This window comes from Bufo bufo, chromosome 4, assembly GCF_905171765.1.
Source record: "Bufo bufo chromosome 4, aBufBuf1.1, whole genome shotgun sequence".
Classification (NCBI taxonomy): Eukaryota; Metazoa; Chordata; class Amphibia; order Anura; family Bufonidae; genus Bufo; species Bufo bufo.
The window spans coordinates 503,941,858-503,964,666 of NC_053392.1; the positions used below are offsets into that span (position 1 = coordinate 503,941,858).

Sequence of the window (22,809 nt, forward strand, 5' to 3'; positions counted from 1 at the left end):
GTAGTTTTTACTTCAGGCGCACAGATTTCCGGAGGTGCACCTACTTTATGACTAGGCACACTCCTCAATATATACTATAAGAGAATTTAGACTAGAACCTTCAGAATCACAGGTGCATATCCATGAAGAAAACAGGATTATAAAAAATGGCTGCACACCAATATACATACAAACAATAGAGCTAAGAAATGGGGGTCATTCTAAATAAAAGTGGTATAATACCGACTATAAATGAGTTAATGGAAGCTCTTAGCGCACATATTTGATCAAACATGTGTCGGGCCCATCTACCAGGCGTCAAGGTGGCTTCCGCAGATGGGCCCTAACACTAATATACTGCCTCTCTTTGGACTTGCGGAAGCCACCTTGATGCCTGGTAGATGGACCCGACACACGTTTGACCAAATATGTGCGCTAAGAGCTTCCATTGACTCATTTATAGTCGGTATTGTACCACTTTTATTTAGAATGACCCCCATTTCTTAGCTCTATTGTTTGTATGTATAATGGTGTGCAGCCATTTTATTTTTATATAGGCACACTCCTCGTCAGAACTTTGCCGAATCCTCCGGCAGCGCAGAGGGTAAACGGGACCGACATAAAACGCCGTCCACTGTATTTTGACAAAAACATAAAAAATGCGTAAAATGAAAAACAAAGAAAAAAAACTACTTTGTTGGGAATGCGACCACATGTAAAAGAAAAGCAACTACAAAATGCAAATGCAAAAAGTTCTGTTTGAAACCAGCCTTAGGGCTCCATTAACACATGAAGTCAGGCTTTTATTTTTGGGCCGGGGGGGGGGGGGGGGGGGGGGGGTTACTGCTTACAAAACACCATATAAACATTTGTGAATGTGGGCTGACACGTGACACGAGCTTAAAAAATGTAACAAAAAAAAAATGGTTTTGCTATGGAGAAGCCAGCAGACTTCATTCTCTTCATTGCAAAGGGTTAAATCCACTAGGGAGATCCCCAGCCTAAGGCCTTATGCACACAACCACAAAACACGGATACCAGTTGTGTGCTGCTATCCCCCCCCCCCCCCCCCTCTATAGAAATGTCCTATACTTGTCAGCAACACGGACAAGAATAGGAAATGTTCTATAATTTTTGTGGGGGGGCAGAACAGACAAACTGATGCAGACAGTATACTGTGCGCTGTCTGAATTTTTTGTGGCCCCATTGAAATGAATGGGTTGGCATCCGATCCGTAAAAAATATGGATCAGACACGGACCAAAAATATGGTCGTGTGCATGAGGGCCTAAAGGTCAATTTATGACCACAGGTCAATTTATGCTGTTTTTTTTTGTATGCAGCGTGAGGATGAAAATCTCACCCACTTTGCTGGTACTGTACAATGCTGCAACCACGACGAATCCGCAGCTGTTCAGTCACGTGCGAACCCAGCCTTAAGGTATACTCAGATTGTCCTCCTTGAGCTGTGTTTTTTTTGGCCGCATAGCAAAAACCATAAATGGTTTAACTGAAAATTTGTGCCAAACTGCAAAGACAGCAGCCCAGCCTCAGCATCTGAATCTAGTTTTATGCTAAATCTGTCCATCTGTGCTCTTTTCCTGGATTTAAAGGGAACCATGAAAAAGCCGTGCACTCTCGGCATGTTATAGAGCAGGAGGAGCTGAGCAGATTGATATACGGTATATTTTTGGGTGAAAGAGTCAGTGTAACTTGTATTTCATTCATTAAAATGTTTGCTCATTCTGGACTTTAAAGTCCAGGAGGCGGTCCTATCAGTGATTGACTGCCTTCCCTCTATGACTGTGTATACAGAGATAGCTGTCAATCACTGATAGGACCACCTCCTGGACTTTAAAGTCCAGAATGAGCAAACATTTTAATGAATGAAATACAAGTTATACTGACTCTTTCACCCAAAACTATATATCAATCTGCTCAGCTCCTCCTGCTCTATAACATGGCGCCTGCAGCTCAGACACCACGTTCCACGTGACAGGTTCCCTTTAAGGTGCGCATACACCTTCAAAAGCCATCAGTCGAACGACTCCCAACTTCCCCATATACACTCAGCAGATCATATATATGTTTTCATTAGGGACGAGGCAGTCACTTCTTGGCGGCAGCTTACCTCCTGGGAGAACAATGCAGATGCTGAAATTCAACAACCCCAATCCTTCTCTCCCCAACATCCTCTGTAGGTGGGGAGTCGTGAGCTGCTCATACACATTAGGCCTCATGCACACGACCGTTGTTTTATTCTGTGTCCGTTGTGCCATTTTTCGTGATTTTCTGCGGACCCATTGATTTTCAATGGGTCCGTTGAAAACTCGGCTAATGCACTGTTTGCCATCCGCGTCCGTGATTCCAGTCCGTCAAAAAAATATAACCTGTCCTATTATTTTCACGTAAAATGATTCGCAGACCCATTCAAGTCAATGGGACCGCTAAAAAACACGGAGGCACACAAGATTGTCATCCGCGTCCGTTTTTTTCCTATCATTTGCATGGCAAACTTGTTTTAGACTTTTTTTTACTTTCCTTTATGTCTGGTGGTCCTCCAAAAATAAAGGAAGACACACGGAAACCGATCACGGAACAACAGAACCCCGTTTTGCAGATCGCGTGCATGAGGCCTTAGATTGTTGGCCAGTGAAATTGGTGGGGAAGGCAGCAGTACTTTAAAGGGAACCTGTCACTGGGATTTTGGGTATAGAGCTGAGGACATGGGTTGCTAGATGGCCGCTAGCACATCCGCAATACCCAGTCCCATAGCTCTGTGTGCTTTTATTATGTCAAAAAACCGATTTGATACATATGCAAATTACCCTGAGATGAGTCCTGTCCCTGAGATGAGTCTTGTACGTGAGATGAGTCACGTACAGGACTCATCTCAGGTTAATTTGCATATGTATAAAATCGGTTTTTTGACACAATAAAAGCACACAGAGCAATGGGACTGGGTATTGTGGATGTGCTGGTGGCCATCTAGCAACCCATGTCATTAGCTCTATACACAAAATCCCGGTGACAGGTTCCCTTTAATATGTATGAGACATCAGGGGAGATTTATCAAAATGGGTGTAAAGCAAAACTGGTTTAGTTGAGCCAGTTTTAGAACTCCTTAGGAAAATGAATGGTGATTGGCTTTGTTGACCACAGCAACCAGTTTTCATTTACGCCAGTGTTGATCAAGATCCCCCCTTGTCAACCGTTTTAAAGCAGTTCTCCACTTAAAGGGCTTGTGTCATGTCAAGCATTGATGACCTGTCGCTAGGATATGCCGCCAATGGCTGAAAGCTGCAGGCCCCACCTCTGGGACCCTCACCTATCTCTAGAAAGGATCCTGCAAAGCGAAAGAGGGCGGACCGCACATGCCCTTTCATTTCTATGGGAGTATCGAAAATTGCCGAGTGTGCTGCTTCGCTATTTTCGGCATTTCCATAGAAATAAGTGGAGGGTGGCCACGCATGCTCTCTCCTTCACTTTGTGGGCTCCATTCTAGATATAGGTGTGGGTCTCAGAGGTGGGGCCTGCAGCTATCAGACCTTGGAGGCATGACACAACCCCCATAATGCTCTTTTAGCAATCGGTGAGAAATGGCAGTATGGTGTTTTTTAGGGTGCATTCCCATCACCGTATGTATTTTACGGTCCGCAAAAAAAATACTGATGATGTCCACGGTGTATCCTTTTTTTAATTTTTTTTTTATTTGCGGACCCTTGTAACAATGCCTATTCTTGTCTGCAAAGCTGGACTACAGAACGGACATACGGATCCTTTTTTTGTGGATTTATAGAAATGAATGGGTCCGTGTGCGATCTGCAAAAATACAGATCAAATGTGGACCAAAAATAAGATTGTGTGAATGGGGCCTTTAAGTGATTTTTCTTTTTCATTTTTTTATTTTTTTGGGTCTGCATGATAATTAAAGGAGAGACATGTTTTACCTGTAATTTCTGTGCCCACAAAAACCTGCATAGATAAAACTTGATAATTCTGTGGTAGAATCCTGCCATGTGGCACATGACAAAACATCCTTAGGCCGTATATATATATTTACAGGAGTTGGCTTTTTTTGTTGTGAGTTTGATAATGGTGACAGAACTACATTTTTTTTTTTTTTAAATGGCTATTACAAAAAAAAAACATTCAAGTAAATGTACCCTTAACATGTGATCCTAGAAAGAAAAGCCGAGGTGAGTTAAATAAAGTTAAAATAAAATCTGAAGTGAATCCACAACATCTCAATTCATGAAAACCTGCCTGCACATAACAGTAGATACCGTGGGCATCTGCCTCACAGTATTTACTGTGCATGCGCCTCTGACGGCTTGTTGAAGTCATCGTTTCATACCTTTGACTCCACTCGACACCTGATGGCCAGTTTAAGTATAGAATTGTGAGGGTCTTGTCATTATAGGAGATGATGATGTATGTATATAAAGTAATATACTTATTATATAATATAAATGATACTAATGACGTTTCGATTCTTCTGACCTTCAGGGCAGCTGAGGACATGGAATCCAGGATTTTTTGACAGTCCCAGAAGAATTCCAAATGCTCATTCTGATATGACTGAAAACCAGGTGCGGGACATCTGGGAGCAGCTAGGTGTAGGCCACAATGGCTACCTCAACAGGCAAGAGCTTGCCACTGTGTGTAAGAACATTGGACTTGAAGATCTCTGTGATGAGGTACGAGCAGTTTAATTTTGTAACACATTGTCCCATTGGCATTGGTTATAATTTTTGTATTCTTGAATAGAGTAAAGAGCTTGGCTCCAAACTAGGAGATCTCGATTCTTAAGGTGCATCTAGCAGTATCAACCCTGTCAAACTCAGCATACTGCATGGTAGGATTGATCCTTCTGATTAAAATGGTACCTTCCTTGTGGAAATCTGTTGCAGAGTTCCCAAGAAAAAATACTTTTATTCTTTGTGCTAATGAGAGGTTCAGTGCACCGAGGGGCGTGGCCAGCACTGCAAATCTGAGGGTCTAGGCCCCGCCCCTCAGTGCACTGAAGCTCTCATTAGCACAGAGAATAAAAGTCTTTTTTCTTGGGAACACCGCAACCAATTTTCACAAGACGCGTCTCGTGTTAATCAGCAGGGTCAACTCTACCATGTGGTATGTCTGGATTAATAAGGGTGATCCTGATGAAAAGTGCTCCTTAAATTTAACATTATGAGGGTAAGGCCACACTTAGTGGACAGAAACCATGCAGTCATCAACTCTGTATATAGAGTGGATTGTGGAGGTGTTGTCTCCATTCATTCACAATGTCACTTTTTACTTGGGTTTAAAGTTTGTGTGTGGTTTGTATTTTGTTAGGAACTTGAAGACTTATTTAATAAGTTGGACAGAGATGGAGACGGCAGAGTAAGCTTCCAGGAGTTTGAGGTGGGCTTGTTCAGCCACGCGCCTCTACCTAGTGCCTCCACCCCACTCAAGAAGAGACATGCACTTTACCAGGTGGGTAGATGTATTTATAATTGTGTCTACTGCATGGTGATTAAAGGGGTTTTCCGGGAGCTTAAAACTGATGGCCTATCCTCAGGATAGGTCATTAATATGACCCCCACCATTTAGATATTGATGACTTTTCCTCAGGATAGGTCAAGTTGTCTTATTTTAAAATTAATTTCAAAGAATATAAAGTAAAAAAATCCTTACTATTCCATTTACTACTTTATAGTTTGATTTAAAATCAGACATTTTCTAGTTCAGAACAGGTGCTTATAAGGTTGTAGCCCATTGGGGATTGTCCTGTTTCAGAGTCAATAAGGGGGTAGCAATAGACAACACCCTGGACAGTGGCATACTTACCATGACTTCTGTGTGGCCCGGGATGAGAGTGTGACCAGTGCCTAACGGTTTCTCTTGCTTAGTGCATAGACATTTTTACAGTTTCCATTGAAGGCTATGGACACCTTTTGGGGTAATTTTTTTCATTTGGTCTTTATTAAAAAATTTCAGCCCCATTCTCTGTACAGTCTTGAGATTCTCTAGTGCCAGGCTCTGTGTTAATACTGTTTCTCGTCAGGCAGTTCAGCTGAAGGCTCCTCAGCTCTGATCTCCTGACCTCTGTAAGAAGGTACAAGGAATCATCGTGGATGATAGGTACGTGTCACCGAGGTTCCTGGCCTGGGTGGAGTAAGAGCCGGTTTTTATGTGTCAGCAGCAGTTGCTGTTTGAAACCTTGATACTTAGTATGGCTGTAATAGCTGATCCGGGAAGGCTCTTACTGGGAGTAGTCAAAGTGCTGGGTGGGTGACTACTCCCCATGTTCCAGGACAGGTTTTACCAGGCATAAAAACCAGCCAGCACTGCCAGGTGGGGAGGATTACCTCCGTCTGACAGTGGAGCTCAGGAGGTCTGTGTGCTGTGATCTGAGGGCTGTGCTGGGATCCGTGGCTTGAGCCAGCCTGGAGGGCTCAGACCCCTGTGAGAGCGAACAGGCTGCCTAACGCCTGCCTGTGGACTTGACAAAGCAGAGCTTCCAACAGGGTGTGAAGTAACACCCAGGAGAAAAGGTGACTGTTTTGTATATGAACTTTTCATGTGTGTGAACGATCACCAAGCAACTTGCGTTTTTGTTTTGCTTTCACGTGTGAATAAACACTGATGTTTTGAACCAAGAACTTGTACTTTGCCTTTGTGCTGCACCTGCTAATCCTAACTACCAAAGCGAATCCCCACACCTCATAAACACTCGTTATAGCTCAACTCTTATCTTACTGATTGCACAGCTTAAGGCTACATTCACACGTCCGTGGTGTGTTGCGGACCCGCAAATTGCGGGTCCGCAACACACCAGCCCGGCACCCCCATAGAAATGCCTATTCTTATCCGCAAGCTGCGGACAAGAATAGGACATGCTCTATCTTTTTGCGGAGCTGCGGACCCAAAATTGGGGCCGCGCTCCGCAATTGCGGCTGCAGACAGCACGCTGTGTGCTGTCCGTATCCATTCCGTCCCCATAGAGAATGAATGGGTCCGCACCCATTCCGCAAAATTGCGGAAAGGATGCGGACCCATTTTGCGGACGTGTGAATGGAGCCTAAGGGTGCATTCACACTTCAGTATTTTTACCTTTCCGGATAAATGTTCCTGTTTTTTGCGGATCCGAAAATCTGGATGACATGAAGATGCTTTTAGCATGTCTTCCGCATTTTTTACGGATCTATTGACTAGAATGGGATGACGGAACGCAAAATCGGACAAATAGTAGGACAGGGTATATTTTTTTCCAGGATCCGAATAACGGAACCAACGGAACGGAATCACGGAATCGGAGAGCACCTAGAGTGCTGTCCGAATATTTGCGGATTCCATTGAAAATGAATGGATCCGCATAACGTTCCGTTTTTAATCGGAACGGATGCGGAACACCAAAACGGACGTGTGAATGGACCCTAAGGCCTCATGCACACGACCGTTGTTCGGGTCCGCATCCGAGCTGCAGTTTTTGCGGCTCGGATGCGGACCCATTTACTACAATGAGGCCGCAAAAGATGCGGCCAGCACTCCGTGTGCTGTCCGCATCCGTTGCACCGTTCCGTGGCCCCGCAAAAAAAATATAGCATGTCCGATTCTTGTCCGTTTTGCGGACAAGAATAGGCATTTCTACAATGGGCCGCCTGTTCCGTTCCGCAAATTGCAGAAGGCACACGTGCGACTTCCGTTTTTTGTGGATCCGCGGTTTGCGGACCGCAAAAAATGGAACGGTCGTGTGCATGAGGCCTTAATAAGTGTTTGTGAGCTGTTAGTAGTTCAAAGATAAAGGATTTAGCGAGCAGATAATGGCTCAAAGTGAAAGTAAGATGCTATTTTCGTCGCTTCCTTAGAAATTGCGGGTCCCAGAGGTGGGACCTACACCTATCAGACATTGAGGGGCATGTCCTAGCGATATGCCCCCAATGTCCAAAATGAGACAACCCCTTTAAGGAAGAACTCCAACACCATGATTGTTACGTGCCTTTTGTTAATTATATGAATATTTTAATAAGTCTCCTGCAAACTTCTTATGACAACACTTCCACCTGTGTTTACTAGCTATTTATAGTTGTCACCAGTGCATTTTTCTCACTGTCCCCAACCTGTGTGCCGGTATTTAAGCCAATGAGTATGTTAAGAATGATAGATTTGACTCACATTATTGAACTACTGGTACATGGCTCAGTGAATCTACCTAAACAGGCTGATGACACAAGGCCTACAACTTTTTAATTTCACAAACTTAGATCAAAGTAATTAAAACAAGTCTTAAAATGATACCGGACTTTAATATAAGATTTGCAGGAGTTAATATGACCTGTGCCTTCTTATCTGTGCTTAGCAGGTAGAAGAGAATAGCCATAACACAGCCTCGCAGTCTCTGCTGTCTGGATATGGAGGCTTTCATCTTTTCTCCAGCATTGATGATGGGACAGGCTTTGGAAACCCAGAGCAGATCATGATCATATGGGAGGAGGAAGGGATTCAAGACAGCAAAGATATTTTAATGGTAAGGAGCTAATTCTACAAGACGTTTGCCATGAAACGGGGCTTTCACTTTATGGACACTCAAAGTCTGTGATATCTAGGACAATGATTTCTATCCTTTTATATCGGTAATCTTTTATTTTATCTAGTGGTCTCTGGTTGATCTTTTATGCAATCCTATACATACTGGTGTAGTGGATAATTGTATTTTGTACTGTAGATTTCATTTTTAATTTTATTATATTTCATATTTGGAAATCTCTACTGTATAAATAAATATATGTTCTCTTTAGAGCCTGGATTTTAATTTAGAAGAATATGTGAACCTTTTGGAGCTCACCACCGCCTTAGACAATGAATTAATTGCAACAAAAAACCGAATCTATCTTGCTGCCTTGGCATCGTACAAGCATGAGTTACATCACCAGCAGTAAGTACTGTCCAGCTTGAGACTGTGTTGTCTATGATCCTGAAATACAAGAATGGGGAAGAGGGTTTGTCAAACCCCCTCATTGTGCTGGACCTGCAAATGGAAGATGACTTACCTGCTTCCCGGCGCCAGCTCCCCGATCCTGTTCCTGCAGGCCTTCGATGTTCCACTGGGTTCCATTTGACATCGTTGCCACCAATCACAGGCTGCGGTGGTTTCCGGCTCCCCTTGCGACCATGTGACCATTTGTCGTGACGCAATGGGAATGTGACACCTCTGCGGCCTGTGGCGATGTCAAACCAGATGTTGACATAGCTGGAGCTGAGAGTAGCTTTGCAAGCCTGCAGGAGAAGGAACGGAGAGCTGGCAGTGGGAGACAGGTAAGTCATCTTCCCTTTGCAGGTCTGGCAGAATGGGGGCGTTTGCCAGAACACCCTCACCCCTCTTTCTTGCACAACCCCTTTAAGTGCCACATAGAGACCTGCATCCTGCTACTGTGTGATTGATTTATTATATTGGCATACGGATGACATGGTTCCCCACTCTGGGCCCCCTTTATTAGCCTGTGTATAAGGCTTCATACACATGACCATATGTATTTTGCATTCCCCAAATTGCAGATCCGCAAAATACTGGTACCGTCCATGTTGCATCTGCATTTTGTTTGCGGACCGATTGACTTCAGTGGGTCAATGGTCTGTATTTTATGGCCAAGTATAGGACATTTCTATCCTTTTCCGGAACAGACATAAGGATGCGGAAAGTACACAGATCAAATAAAGGGGTTTGGAAAAAAAATGTGGATGGCACACGAATCGCATCCTTATTTTGCAGACCGCAAAACTGTTAGGTTATGTGCAAGAGGCCTATGGGTGAGGTCACATGAGAGTGGCACACGGTTGAGGTACGCCCACCTGCAGCAACTGAAAGCCACAAGAATTAGCGGTAAAATCAATCAACCATTGGTCACAGCGGTTGGACGGCTGCACGTGAATTTGGACCTCGTGGCTTTACCCTTATGTAGTTGGGCAATTTTTTAAATGGCTGGCTTATCATACTACATTTCTCCTGCTGACATCACTGGGATAAAAGAATAAGGCTACTTTCACACTAGCTTTAGTTTTGTCCCCAAAAAACGCTTTAGTTTTGTCCCCATTCATTGTCAATCGGGTCAAAACTGAACTGAACAGAACGGAATGCTCCAAAATGCATTCCGTTCCGTTTAGTTGCGTTCCAATACCGGAGAGCAAACGGCAACATGTTGTAGTTTGCTTTCCGTCCTGGGATGCGGATCAAGACTGATCCGGCATGACCCCCAATGCAAGCCAATGGGGACGGATCTGTTTTCTCTGCCACAATATAAAACGGATCGCTAGTGTGCAAGTGGCCTAAAAGAAGCATTACTCACCTCACCAATTTCCTGCCGCTGCTGTTTTGACACTCGCTGGGTCCTTACTGGTCTCCGCTTGACCACTCAGCCAAGCACTGTCCGCAGTGGTGACCTGACTCGGCCAGTGATTAGCTGTGTGGGCATTTGTGTGTCTGGACGAGGAAGCATAGACCAGGGGGAGACCTAGTAATTGCAGAGGTGGGGGGTCAGTGAAATGCTTGTTATATATATAATTTATTTTATTTTATTTTTTCAAACCCATTCTACCCCTTTTCTAAAAGTTTCATCCTGCTGCACAACCCTGATAAAGTCAGAGACTATAGGAGTCAATTTTAGCTGTAATTTTTTTTTTTAAACATTAACCGTAATGTTTGCAGCAGCCAAATTGAACAGGTAACTAAAGAGAGAGACAAAGTTAAACAGGATCTGGATAGAGCGGAGAAGAGGAACCTACAGCTGGCTGATGAGGTGGATGACCATAACTCTGTGATGGAGAGTCTCAACGAGAGCAAGATCAAGTGAGTTGGACTGAAGAGCTAGCACTCCCCAGTATTTGTAGTGCAGTGATACTTTACCTCCTGTGTCCTTTGTTACTTCCTATCTAGACTGTTGGGTTTTGTTTGCATCCCTAATTTTTCTTGTTTGTCTCATCCCAGGGATGTACATAGGATTTGTAGGGCCCTGTTACAAAACTTGGTACGGGGCCCGACTCACAACTGAGAACTCAGACAAAATGTACAAAATTGTTCACTGTAATTTTATAACAGATCTACAGGGGGATAGCTGATGGCGGTGAGCCTGTGCAGCAGTCAGCAGGTTTATGAACAGGGTGCACTCCCTGACTTAGACTAAGCACACCGGGTCTCACCATTTTATGGCGCTTTTAAAAAAAAATATTTTTTATTTTTTTAAGTAGAACCTTACGACTCGTGAAGCCTCACCATTTCTACTTGATTTGTATGTTGTGTATGGGTTTCATTAATATATGCCCTCATTCAGAACACCATATTTTTATGTATTTACCCCAAACAACTGCCAAAAATGCAATGATAAACCTCCCCCATATAGCCCTAAATACCTGTTTCCTTTACACAGTACATGGTGAAATTAAGTGCCTGCATCCACCACTTGGGGGAGCTCAGTGCATATGAATTTATACAGCTACCATTAAACATAATAGAAGGTGTAAAATATGTAAAAATCTAGTGCTGTATTTCAGGAAGTAGGAGTATTATGACTCCGAACCTCATATCAGTGTCCTGGCCTCCCTCATAAATATTGAGTGTTTAGGTGTCCTACCATAGAGGTAGTGCATGAGACTATGGTGTCTGTGGTACAGGAGGGTCCGGCACTGACCATAGAGGTAGTGCATGAGACTATGGTGTCTGTGGTACAGGAGGGTCCGACACTGACCATAGAGGTAGTGCATGAGACTACAGTGCCTGTGGTACAGGAGGGTCTGGCACTGACCATAGAGGTAGAGCATGAGACTATGGTGCCTGTGGTACAGGAGGGTCCGGCACTGACCATAGAGGTAGTGAATGAGACTATGGTGCCTGTGGTACAGGAGGGTCTGGCACTGACCATAGAGGTAGTGCATGAGACTATGGTGCCTGTGGTACAGGAGGGTCTGGCACTGACCATGGAGGTAGCGCATAAGACTATGGTGCCTGTGGTACAGGAGGGTCTGGCACTGACCATGGAGGTAGTGCATGAGACTATGGTGCCTGTGGTACAGGAGTGTCCGGCACTGACCATAGAGGTAGTGCATGAGACTATGGTGCCTGTGGTACAGGAGGGTCCGTCACTGACCATAGAGGTAGTGCATGAGACTATGGTGCCTGTGGTACAGGAGGGTCTGGCACTGACCATAGAGGTAGTGCATGAGACTACGGTGCCTGTGGTACAGGAGGGTCTGACACTGACCATAGAGGTAGTGCATGAGACTATGGTGCCTGTGGTATAGGAGGGTCCGGCACTGACCATAGAGGTAGTGCATGAGACTATGGTGCCTGTGGTACAGGAGGGTCTGACACTGACCATAGAGGTAGTGCATAAGACTATGGTGCCTGTGGCACAGGAGGGTCCGGCACTGACCATAGAGGTAGTGCATGAGACTATGGTGCCTGTGGTACAGGAGGGTCCGGCACTGACCATAGAGGTAGTGCATGAGACTATGGTGCCTGTGGCACAGGAGGGTCCGGCACTGACCATAGAGGTAGTGCATGAGACTATGGTGCCTGTGGTACAGGAGTGTCCGGCACTGACCATAGAGGTAGTGCATGAGACTATGGTGCCTGTGGTACAGGAGGGTCCAGCACTGACCATAGAGGTAGTGCATGAGACTATGGTGCCTGTGGTACAGGAGGGTCCGGCACTGACCATAGAGGTAGTGCATAAGACTATGGTGCCTGTGGCACAGGAGGGTCCGGCACTGACTTGCTTTACCTGTAATACGGTCACTGCAGCTACTTTCTTGCTGCATATGGTACATATTGCTACACCTCCCATTGTCTTCAGTACGACCTGTATAAACCTATCTGCATTTCTCTGTCTTTAGTGGAGACCACTTGTAGCCAAAATAATATAAATAGTCAAATCAGAAGGAACTGGGATGGATTTATATCTTAAAAATGGAATTTTAATAAAGTCTTCGTGGGGCTCTTAGAGGTGGATGGGACTTTTCAGGGGCCTGATAATTTTTGTATGAACCCCTGATGTGTTATGTCTTCTAATATACTACACAGGGATTTGGAGCAGGAGTACAAGCAGCGCCTTTCCACAGTACGCACAGAACTGGAAACGGAGAAAGATCATTTTCTGCAACAGTATGAACAACAAAAGAAGAAGCTGGAGACGGATCTTGCTAATTTCCAGATGGAAGAAGCCTATCTGAGGGAAAAACTGAACTTGTCAATAAAGGCAAGAAATCCTTTACCTCTCTAAACCCTTCTCTGGTTACTGGAAATTCTCTTATGTTCTACAATGTGGGAATGGCTGTCCTCCTCAGCCTTTTACCAGAGAAGCAGCGGATCCTCTCTCCCTCTTTACTAGTCACTTGTCTGCACATTTTTAGTACATCCTAACAATACTTCAATATATTCTGAGCAGCCAAATGTACCTGTTGATCCTCATAATCCACTATTTTATATTCAGAAATGTTATTTCTCTCGCTTACATGGCGCCAACATATTCTGCAGCGCTTTACAGACATTGTCGTTACTTACTGGGCTGACAATTTAGCTTTCCTAGAATCCAGGGAATGTGGGAGTAAATCGGAGTACCCAGAGGAAACCCACACAAACACAAGGGGAACATACAAATTCCATGCAGATGCTGTCCTTAGTTGAATTTGTACGTGCCATGTATTCACTTGCCTTGCTGTGGCTGCACTGCCGGCATCACTCTGTTGCTGCTGCAGCCAGGCCTGCTGACAGTAGGGCTGATCGACCTATCAGGTTGCAGGGATGGCAGGGCCAGTCAGGCTTGGCACCAGCTCGCCCTAGTTGCCTGTGATTGCTCTGCTTAGACTCACTAGCATGTATTGTACTATTGTTTGGATTCCTGGTATTCTGACTTTTGGATTGTCCCTGACCTTGCTCCTGACTACCGATTCTCTGACATTCTCCTGGCACTGATCCTGTCTGTTTTTTGACTCTGTGTTTGTATCTTGTGTTGGTTCTGACGTATCTCTCTGGTTTGGACTCTGGCCGGATTTTGATGAAGCTTTGGGATTCTGATCTGGTCCTGGTTTTGGCCGTCTGGTTTTGACCTTTTTCTGTCTGACTTCTCTTTTACTTCAACAGTCAAGTCAGGGACAGTTGCCAAGTTGTGGACCGCCGTTTATGGCGGATTGTGCAAATAGGTAGGGAAAGTGGTGTGGGTGGAGTACAGGGCTGCACTGTGCCCTATCCAGTGTGACAGTACCCAGGTCCTAATGGCTGCAAGGCATCGGTGGTAACCACTGAGCCACCAGAAAAGGGCAAACATGGCATAGATGTCCTTGTCCCCAGGATTTTTTCTCTGTGAAATAATAACGTGAACCCCTGATCAAATGCTGATTATTGTCTTCATGGGAAAGTGATAGTGAACCAGCACCTTGAATGCATCAGATGCTGTCTATATTACGAAGGCTGGGTTCACATCTTGCCTTTGGTTTCCCAGCAGTCTGTTCCGGCATAGCAGACTACCGGATTTACCATGTCGCATAGCCGCACACTGCCATACCCTGCCAGATCCCCATTCACTATAAATGCCAGCCTTCTACCGAAAAAATACAGCTGCATGAAGGCAGTGCTCGGCGGTGTCCGGCTATGCTGGATATGTTAATTCTGGCGGTTTGCCTACTCTGAGCACATGGTGACCCCATTGAATACATCCTGATTTTTAATACAACCCTTTTTTTTTTGTAATGTTTATTGATTTGCTGGGTTTGCTTTTGCTCTACATTCTCTGTTATATTGTATTACAGGAGAACAGCAGGTTACAAAAGGAAATGGTTGAGATTGTTGAAAAACTGTCAGAATCAGAGCATCAGGTGATAAAACTACAAACAAGCATAGATAACATCCTGAAGGAAAAGGTAATGCTGCTCTCGTTTTATAATATACCTGTATATACTGTGTCTGTGGCCGCAGAGCCATTAGTTAATGGGGTAGACAAACCACAGCCCCAAACTGCAGAAGAATAACATGACACTAATAGCAGCCAGATTATGGCACATAGGACTGTCTCATTTTCAACTCCATATCGGTTTTAAAAAATCATTAGGCCTTGCTATCGGGTGTGATCCCCTCTATAGACACCCCTGTTTTAGGGCTCATGCACGGCCGTGGCCGTATTGCGGCCCGCAAACAGCGGGTCCGCAATACACGGACACCGGCTGTGGGCACCCAGCATGACGGATGCGGACCCATTCACTTGCATGGGTCCACAATCCGGGAGATGTGGTGCGGAACGGAGGCACGGATCGGAAGCCCACGGAAGCACTACAGAGTGCTTCTGTGGGTTTTCTGTCCGTGCCTCCGCACTGCAAAAAAGTAGTGCATGCTACTACTTTTTTGCGGTGTGGACAGTCCGATGCGGATCGCGGACCCCATTCAAGTTAATGGGTCTGCGATCCGCATGTGGCGGCCCCAAGGTCGGTGCCCTTGCATTGCGGACTGCAATTCATGGTTGCGTGCATGAGCCATTAGTCAGTAAAAGGTTTTTCTGAATTACAGTATTAAATGGTCAGTTGTTAGATATTCTCGTTACTTCATTCTAATGGTGTTCCCTGGTGATTAATCTGTATAGTAATGTGCACATGCTCCGTTCCATCCTTCAACTGCCACCAGCCATATCTGCTATTAGAAGCTGTGACAGTTGCAGGGAGGGAGCTGTATCAAAAGGACATGCCCTTAAGGGTACTTTCACACTAGCGGTTTTCTTTTCCGGCACTAAGTTCTGTCAAAATGCCAGAAAATAACTGATCAGTTTTATCCCCATGCATTCTGAATGGAGAGAAATCCGTACAGGATGCATCAGGATGTCTTCAGTTCAGTCATTTTGACTAATCAGGCAAAAGATAGAACCGTAGCATGCTACGGTTTTATCTCCGGCGAAAAAAACTGAAGACTTGCCTGAATGCCGGTCCGGCATTTTTTCCATAGGAATGTATTAGTGCCGGATCCGTCCTGCCGGTCTGTGCATGCGCAGACTAAAAAAAAGTGAAAAAAATAAATGCCGGATCCGTTTTGCCGGATGACACCGGAAAGACGGATCTGGCATTTCCATGCATTTTTCTGACTGATCAAGTGTTTTTAAGACTAATCAGGATCCTGATCAATCTTACAAATGCCATCAGTTGGCATACGTTTTGCCGTATCCGGCAGGCAGTTCTGGCGACGCAACTGCTTGCCGGATCACTCTGCCGCAAGTGTGAAAGTAGCCTAAGCTGTGATAGAGCTGCAGCAAAAAGGACACGCCCTTCTGTGAAAAGACACATTCCCTGAGCTGCCAGCTTGAAATAAATCTAGTAGAAAATAATTGGGAGATCTCTGGATCCATGTGAGGAACAGACACCATTCATAGCACAACTCCTTTAATAGTTTTTATCAAGGATGGGCCATCAATATCCCATCGGTAGGGGTTCGACTCTCAGCACGGTAGTTGTTTGAACAGGCCTTGACCCCCGAGTGAGCTCTGCAACTCTTTCACGGTTTCCATTGCTCCATGCACCTGCGCGCAGCTATGCTGGGTATTGTAGCTTTTCCCATTCAGGCGTTCAGCGTGTAGGTGTACGGAGCAATGTAAATAACGAAGAGGCTACCCCACGCATTGGGCCCTGCGACCCCTTCAAATATCTGAACGGCAGATTTAAATTCTAATCCCAGAAAAACCCTTTCATCTTCATAAATCTCTTTTGGTACTGTGAATGAGATATATCAAACCTGTAAAATATATAACTGTGCTTATGTAACAGAGACTGGCCGATCCTCAAAGCGCAGAGCTATTTACTCAGGAGGAGAAATTTGCAGAGATCATCAGGCAGTATGAAATACAATGCCGGGTGAGTACAGGTGATTTATTTTTTGTGTGTTTTATCATTCCGTGCAGTTAATAATTATCATATTTATGGTTTAATAAAACTTTATTAGCAAAATAAAAGTAAAATCTGCATACACAGACCATACAGATGTCACCAAAAAATTTAACCATAACCTTCACGGCGCGAAAATCGAAAAGTTTTATTGATAATATATAATAAATACATACATAATAATAAAAGGCAGCACAAAGGTGGAACACAAAGATGAGGAACAGGACCCAAGGAGGGGCCGAGAGGTCAGCACACCAAAAGACAGGGAAAAGAGTGTAAGATGAAAAACACCAAGGCACCTTTGGACAATAAGCCCCAAACAATGCTGCAATGGAGGCAAATATGAGGATAAAAAGACTTGGTGATAGAAAGAAATAAGCATCTTACACTCTTTTCCCTGTCTTTTGGTGTGCTGACCTCTCGGCCCCTCCTTGGGTCCTGTTCCTCATCTTTGTGTTCCACCTTTGTGCTGCCTTTTATTATTATGTATGTATTTATTATATATTATCAATAAAGCTTTTCGATTTTCACGCCGTGAAGATTATGGTTCAATTTTTTGGTGACATTTATGGCTCCTTGTGGGTCGGTTTTTTCGTGATTTATTCCTGTCCAGTAATAATTGGGTGGAGACCATACAGACTAGTATTAGAAATCTATAGCATGAAGATGAACCTGTACATAAAAAGGACTGTACAAAGTTTGGCAAGTAAGGTATGATTATACTAATCACAAAAAAAAGAAAGAACAGAACATACAAATAATCTAAAGACACAAAAACATAAAAGACAGAACAGAGGAACACACCACTACTGAAACAAAAGAAAAAGGAGGAAAAAGGACAGCACATAAAGTGACCATAAAGAAGAAAGTGATAGGAATATACTACATACTATACTATGGTGCCCAAAAGGAACCTAACCCCTAACCCAGCAACCAAGCTGAGGTAAGTTACGAACAGACATCCCAAGTAACCCCTGGGTGTGAAAGAAGTCCGAGTCAGAGCTGAAGAAGATATCAGTAGCAATCTCCTCTTTCATGTGCATAATGTCAGAGTCTCTACTCATGGTCCCGTGGAGGGGACACAGTATTGCTATTTCCTTCTCAGATCCTTGCATACCTCTGATCATCTCTTTGCAGGTCTGAGCACCATATTGTACTGAGTTAAGAGGCCATGACATTTTGAGTAAATTGGTAGATCAGTTTTTATATTTGTGCGCATCATTCAGTCTTTTTATTTTCAAAATGTAATAATAAATAAAAAAAATGACACTATAGCAAAGATTATCAAGAGATAAAAGCGTTGCCAGTTATCATATACATAGATTTAAAAATAACAGAATATTCTGCTTTTCACACTACTGTAAAGGGAACCTATCAACATGAAAATACATGAGGGCCATGTTATAGACCAGGAAGAGCTGAGCGGATTTATATATACAGTGGGATGCGAAAGTTTGGGCAACCTTGTTAATCGTCATGATTTTCCTGTATAAATCGTTGGTTGTTATGATAAAAAATGTCAGTTAAATATATCATATAGGAGACACACAGTGATATTTGAGAAGTGAAATGAAGTTTATTGGATTTACAGAAAGTGTGCTATAATTGTTTAAACAAAATTAGGCAGCTGCATAAATTTGGGCACCACAAAAAAGAAATGAAATCAATATTTAGTAGATCCTCCTTTTGCAGAAATTACAGCCTCTAAACGCTTCCTGTAGGTTCCAATGAGAGTCTGGATTCTGGTTGAAGGTATTTTGGACCATTCCTCTTTACAAAACATCTTTAGTTCATTCAGGTTTGATGGCTTCCGAGCATGGACAGCTCTCTTTAAGTCACACCACAGATTTTCAATTATATTCAGGTCTGGGGACTGAGATGGCCATTCCAGAACGTTGTACTTGTTCCTCCGCATAAATGCCTTAGTGGATTTTGAGCAGTGTTTAGGGTCATTGTTTAGTTGAAAGATCCAGCCCCGGCGCAGCTTCAGCTTTGTCACTGATTCCTGGACATTGGTCTCCAGAATCTGCTGATACTGAGTGGAATCCATCCGTCCCTCAACTTTGACAAGATTCCCAGTCCCTGCACTGGCCACACAGCCCCACAGCATGATGGAACCAACTTCATATTTTGCTGTAGGTAGCAGGTGTTTTTCTTGGAATGCTGTGTTCTTTTTCCTCCATGCATAACGCCCCTTGTTATGGCCAAATAACTCAATTTTAGTTTCATCAGTCCACAGCACCTTATTCCAAAATGAAGCTGGCTTGTCCAAATGTGCTTTAGCCCACCTAAAGCGGCACTTTTTGTGCTGTGGGCGGAGAAAAGGCTTCCTCTGCATCACTCTCGCATACAGCATCCCCTTGTGTAAAGTGCGCCGAATGGTTGAACGATGCACAGTGACTCCATCTGTAGCAAGATGATGTTGTAGGTCTTTGGTGCTGGTCTGTGGGTTGACTCTGACTGTTCTCACCATTCGTCGCTTCTGTCTATCCGAGATATTTCTTGGTCTGCCACTTCGAGCCTTAACTTAAACTGAGCCTGTGGTCTTCCATTTTCTCAATATGTTCCTAACTGTGGAAACAGACAGCTGAAATCTCTGAGACAGCTTTCTGTATCCTTCCCCTAAACTATGATGGTGAACAATCTTTGTCTTCAGGTCATTTGAGAGTTGTTTTGAGACCCCCATGTTGCTACTCTTCAGAGAAAATTAAAAGAGGAGGGAAACTTACAATTGACCCCCTTAAATACTCTTTCTCATAATTGGATTCACCTGTGTATGTAGGTCAGGGGTCACTGAGCTTACCAAGCCAATTTGAGTTCCAATAATTAGTTCTAAAGGTTTTGGAACCAATAAAATGACAGCAGTGCCCAAATGTATGCACCTGCCTAATTTTGTTTAAACAATTATAGCACACTTTCTGTAAATCCAATAAACTTCATTTCACTTCTCAAATATCACTGTGTGTGTCTCCTATATGATATATTTAACTGACATTTTTTATCGTAACAACCAACGATTTATACAGGAAAATCATGACGATTAACAAGGTTGCCCAAACTTTCGCATCCCACTGTAGTTTTATGGGAATAGATATAATTTATTTAAACTAATGCTCTTTCTATGTGAAGGAGGGCGGTCCTACCTACTGATTGACAGCTATCCCTGTGTGCTTACTTATACTGAGGTATCTGTCAATCACTGATGGGACCGCCCACATGACTTATACTGAGGTATCTCAATCACTGATAGGACCGCCCACATGACTTATACTGAGGTATCTCAATCACTGATAGGACCGCCCACATGACTCCTAAGGTCAGAAAGAGCAGAAGTTTAAATGAATAAATGACAAGCTTTATCAAGCTGCTCAGAAACTCGTGCTCTATGACATGCTGCCTGCAGATAGGACTTCATTTTCATGGTAACAGGTTCATGTTAAATGTTGTATCACTAATGACCATTTCCACAGCATTATATATAGTAAACCCTCCCCCCAGCCTTAAAGGGGTATTCCCATCTTGCTAAATCAGCCTGAGCTGCAGTTACAGCAGAATTCACTTCTTGGTTTTCTGCAGCTAAGGCTGGGCGGGCTTAGGCAGCTAGAGTGAAGGCCGACCACACCTCCTTATGACATCACACTGAGAACTCAGTCCTTGCCTGCTAGTTCATGTGACGAGTATGACTCATCAGTCTGGCAGCCTGCAGTGTCTGTGAGGCCCCTCCCCCCGGCTGGGGAATCATCAGAGAGCCATGTGAAGTGAGCTCAGTGTACAGTAACAGGTGGCTGTTCTGCAGTTTTACACACAAAATCTCTGATCTTTTACAAACCCATTCTGTGCATCAAAAACTATAATTCCATATTATACATTGGCTCAAAAGCTTGACCAACCCCCACCCACCAGCACTGATGCAGATTTGTTTCCATTACAGCTGTACTCCAGTTGTGTATAAACCTTACACTATGTATCTTTATAGATGCATATACAGCTCGGCTACAGGTGTCTTCTCTAGTCCCCTAACATCACTGTGTCTGAAAAGCTTCATATACAGCTCTGCTACATCTGTCTGTTTATCTCTTCAACCAGCACTGTGTCAGAACAGCCGCATATTCGGCTCTGCTACATCAGTTTCTCTCTTCCACCAGCATTGATGCTGACCTACAACATATATAGCTCTGCTACATCAGTTTCTCTCTTCCACCAGCATTGATGCTGACCCGCAACATATACAGCTCTGCTACATCAGTTTCTCTCTTCCACCAGCATTGATGCTGACCCGCAACATATACAGCTCTGCTACATCAGTTTCTCTCTTCCACCAGCATTGATGCTGACCCGCAACATATACGGCTCTGCTACATCAGTTTCTCTCTTCCACCAGCATTGATGCTGACCCGCAATATATACAGCTCTACTACATCAGTTTCTCTCTTCCACCAGCATTGATGCTGACCCGCAACATATACAGCTCTACTACATCAGTTTCTCTCTTCCACCAGCATTGATGCTGACCTGACACATATACAGCTCTGCTACATCTGTTTCTCTCTTCCACCAGCATTGATGCTGACCCGCCACATATACAGCTCTGCTACATCTGTCTATTCCCTTCCCCACTAAAACTATGGCTGAACAGCAGCATATTCAGCTCTGCTACATCCATCAGCCCCCCCATCAGCCTCAAACAGCCCCCCATCAGCCTCAAACAGCCCCCCATATGCCTCAATCAGCCCCATACAGCCCCCATCTGCCTCAAATAGCCCCCCATATGCCTCAATCAGCCCCATACAGCCCCCATATGCCTCCATCAGCCCCCCAAGTGCCTCATCTGCCCCTCCCCCCCAAGTGCCTCCATCAGCCCCCAATTGTTGGTGGAATTGGTGGTGTATGTAAAAAAAAAAATACTCACCCCTTCTGAAGTCCTGGTCCTCTGCTGGCTCTCCAACGATGTCCGGACTCTTCTCTTCCTCCCACGAACTGTTCGGGCGGCCGCGCATGCGCTAAACTATCTTCCTTTGTGCTGCGTTGGAGCCGCGCATGCGCGGCTCTATTTTAGACGCTGCTCAAAGGAAAATAGATCAGTGCATGCAAGGCCGACCGGCGACGTGCGCGCTGCCGGATAGAATGGAGGCCAGCCACTAGATCACCAGGGAAAGTTCTGCGCAAGCGCGGCCAATGGATGCGGCCGGCGAGCGGTGGCCGTATCCATGGAAAGCGCAGATTAACAATGATTTATAATTATATGAATTTAAAGAGAAATGTAGTTTTTTTTTTTTTTTATGACCTATATTTAGGAAAAAGTTTAATGGGGGGTATATAATTTAATCAATTTGAATTAAGTAGATGGGAAAACCCCTTTAACCCCGTCCCCCAACCCTTGGAACATTAAAAAACTAAAACTACTCATTAAACAAAGGTACCACTTAAAGGGTTTGTGCCATGAAACATATTCTACATTTTTCTAAACCATCACCTGGATCTGAATAGTTTTGTAACTGCATGTAATTAAAAATGTTATGACCAGAGGGTGAGAACCCGCTGCCCCACATGACCAATTCCCTCTGGGGACAATGTCTGAGCACACCCCTCGTTCTTCACACGATACCTCTGATGGCGAGGAGAGATTTTCCTGAGGGGTGTACCAGGTCTTACCTCAGAGGGGAATTGGAACATGAGGGAATTGGGACCAGAATGTGACCTCCAGGTGACGCAAGGCCAGAAGCTGATCAGATGAAAGTGTATAAAGGGTACGAAGTCAGGGCAAGCGGCAGTCAGGCAAAGTCCATAAACGTAGATCAGGGTCAGGGCAGGCAGCAATCGGACAAAGTCTGATACACAGAATGACACGAACCAACAGAACGCTCAAACGGGAAACTAGACAAACTAGGAACCTAAGTTGCTCCAACGCCTTCCTGTAGAAGTAGGCGCCTTTAAATACCTC

At 44.3% G+C, this 22,809-nt stretch overlaps 1 protein-coding gene across 5 annotated transcripts in view; it reads left to right on the forward strand.

Annotated features, from left to right (window-relative positions):
- NINL (ninein like) overlaps positions 1-22,809 on the forward strand; it is a 146,433-nt gene that overhangs the window by 75,399 nt on the left and 48,225 nt on the right. For 4 of the 5 annotated variants that reach the window (XM_040429642.1, XM_040429641.1, XM_040429645.1 and 1 more), the window contains 8 exons: positions 4,488-4,678; positions 5,316-5,456; positions 8,323-8,490; positions 8,762-8,898; positions 10,666-10,806; positions 13,036-13,210; positions 14,760-14,870; positions 16,752-16,838. In XM_040429642.1, the coding sequence (XP_040285576.1) occupies positions 4,488-4,678; positions 5,316-5,456; positions 8,323-8,490; positions 8,762-8,898; positions 10,666-10,806; positions 13,036-13,210; positions 14,760-14,870; positions 16,752-16,838 (1,151 nt within the window). The remainder of the gene's footprint in view (positions 1-4,487; positions 4,679-5,315; positions 5,457-8,322; positions 8,491-8,761; positions 8,899-10,665; positions 10,807-13,035; positions 13,211-14,759; positions 14,871-16,751; positions 16,839-22,809) is intronic. The other variant, XM_040429643.1, reaches the window with a different exon arrangement.